At 17.3% G+C, this 2,586-nt stretch overlaps 1 protein-coding gene across 1 annotated transcript; it reads right to left on the bottom strand.

Moving 5' to 3' along the window:
* Window positions 1–312: 312 nt before the first annotated feature.
* ENU1_135020 (hypothetical protein) lies at window positions 313–1,128 on the bottom strand (the record flags this gene model as incomplete). Its single annotated transcript, XM_008860164.1, has 1 exon — window positions 313–1,128. One exon carries the CDS (start codon window positions 1,126–1,128, stop codon window positions 313–315), a length of 816 nt encoding a protein of 271 aa, XP_008858386.1.
* Between the last annotated feature and the right edge of the window lie 1,458 nt (window positions 1,129–2,586).

The following is a 2,586-nucleotide window of genomic DNA, read 5'->3' on the forward strand; positions in this document are numbered from 1 at the left end:
ATTAATTTATTCATTTGGTTTAATTTTTTTGGTTATACAAATGAAATGAATAGATATAATTGAGTTAAATAATTTAAAGAAGGAGGAAGATAAAGAGAGAGTATAAAATCAAAAAAAAACGATAAATAAATTTTTGTTGTTATTAAAAAAAAATAATTTTGTTATTTTAAAGAAAGAAAAAAGAAAGGAAAGAAATAAGTTATTTTATTTAGACATTCAGGTATTTTCCATATATAAATGAGTAAAATACTTATTAATAATATTTTAATTAAACAAACAAACAAAAAATAAGAAGAATATAAAGAAAAAACATTATATATTAAATAATAAAGTTAAATAACTTAATCTTGTTTTAATAATTTTAATTTGTTTTTCTCTATCAATAACTCCAAAATGTTTTAATAAATAATATTTAATAATTGGATTATCAATATATTCTAAATACATTTCATTTCCTTTTTCAATTATTTCTGTAAATAAAGCAATGTCACAAGAATACCCCCAATGAAATGGAATGGATATATACGGATAAATATGTTCAATTGTTATTTTATGACCTTCTTTAATACTATTTAATATTTTTCTTACTTTATCAACAAATATTGCTTTAATTATTACTTCATGTTTTCTATATTTTAAAACTATTTGATCAACTACTTTTCTTTGTAAATTTTCAATATCTAATACTCTAAATAGTTCATTTTCTTTCCATTCTTTAACAGTTATTCCATATAAAATTAAGTTATGAATTATTAAATTACTCCATCTATTAATCCATTTTGTATTTGCTATTGGATGTATTGTTTTAATTAATATCTTAATTCCTAATGACATGTCTTTATATTTTTCAAAAGAATATTCCCATTGACATTCTTCAGTTATACTTGTTTCATCTGTGTAATTTTGATTTATTTCTTCTGTTGAATCTTTATTATTATTATTTTCAATTAATTGTATTTCCTTTTTTAATATTTCTGATGTTTTATTATTTTTTTCTTGAATTTTTTTAAAAGAATTATAATTATTCTCATTATAAATTTCTTTTTTTATTAATTCTTTTGATAAATTCTTTTTTGTCATTTTGACTAATCTTTGATATACGTGCTTTCTTGTTGTTGAAGGTTTCATTCTTTTATTTTTAATTAATAAATTTTTTATTTGTTTTTTTTTTTGATATTTAATTTTTGTTTTATTCCTTTTAAATAAACATTCATTTTATCCAAATTATTCCCTTTTCATTGGTTTAACTATTTTTATTATTTTCTTATATCTTATATTTGTTTGTTCTGTCATTCATTATTAAAACGTGAAGTTTAACACTCTCGATATGTATAAGTTCTGTAATGAGACATAAGTTTTTAAGATAAACTTTAGTTATTTAAAAAAATAAATAAATGTTTTTGGCTCTATTATTTAAAAAAAATATTTTTTTTTTTGTAACACAGTTAATTTATCAACTAAATTTGTATTTTTCATAACTTTTAAGATTTCTATATTCATTTAATTCAATTATTCATTTAAATTTAGTGATTTACAGTCGTTTTTATTTATTCAATTAGTTTTTTTTTTGTTTTATCAATGTATTAATGTATTTTATATTAATTTCTTTATGGTATTATTTAATTGTTTAATTGAATTAATATTCAATATCAATTATTCTATTGGAGTCAATTTGATTTCTTAAAATAAAATCGGTTTTTGTGTTTATTATTGATTAAATTCATGTTTCAAGTAATAGTGTCCATTCTATACAAACAACAATAGAAATAAAAAGCATTTGGTTTGTTATTTTTCGTTGTTTCAAATTATATTTTAATAAATTTTTTAATATCATTTAAGGAATAAAAAATAAATAATATCTAATTGTTTGAAGAATCTCAACTTACAGTATAATAACTAAGGTAATCAATAAAATATGTTTGTTGTTATTTTCAAGATATTGATAGATTTATTTTATTTTATAAAATAGTCATCATCATTTTTATAGACACATTAATTTGTGTCATAAAATAAAATACGTAATATTTTAACACAAATATCTTTAATTATTAAAATATTGTAACAAATTATATTACTAAAAAATATAAAATTAATTGATGGTATTTGATTCGGATTAATTATTATTAATTGATGACATGAAAAATAAACAAACAAGAATATATTTAATATATAATTTATTGAAGAAATAAATAAAAACAAACAAGTTTCATTATAAAATTGAGACATTTTTAAATATTTTATAAAAAAAAATAATAGTCAATAAATATAATGATAAATGAATATAAAATGTAAATTAATATTGCAAACAATATATTATTTGTGTTTCGTTTATACATATTGAATGTTTATCATTAAAGATAAATACTATTGATTTTCATAAAAATAAGAATTAGTCTTAAGCTACAAATTAACAAAAATGAATTAAAACATAATTCAGACAAATGTAGTTGTATTGATTTAATTTTTCAAAAATGTTTTTCATTTTAATTTTTGAACGATTTGGATAAAAAAATATATTTCAATTTTAATTTATTAATTCTTATCAGTATGAATTAATTGGAAAGTACAATTTCATTGTATTTATTG

Source organism: Entamoeba nuttalli (assembly GCF_000257125.1).
Source record: "Entamoeba nuttalli P19 unplaced genomic scaffold asmbl_5639, whole genome shotgun sequence".
NCBI lineage: Eukaryota > Evosea > Mastigamoebida > Endamoebidae > Entamoeba > Entamoeba nuttalli.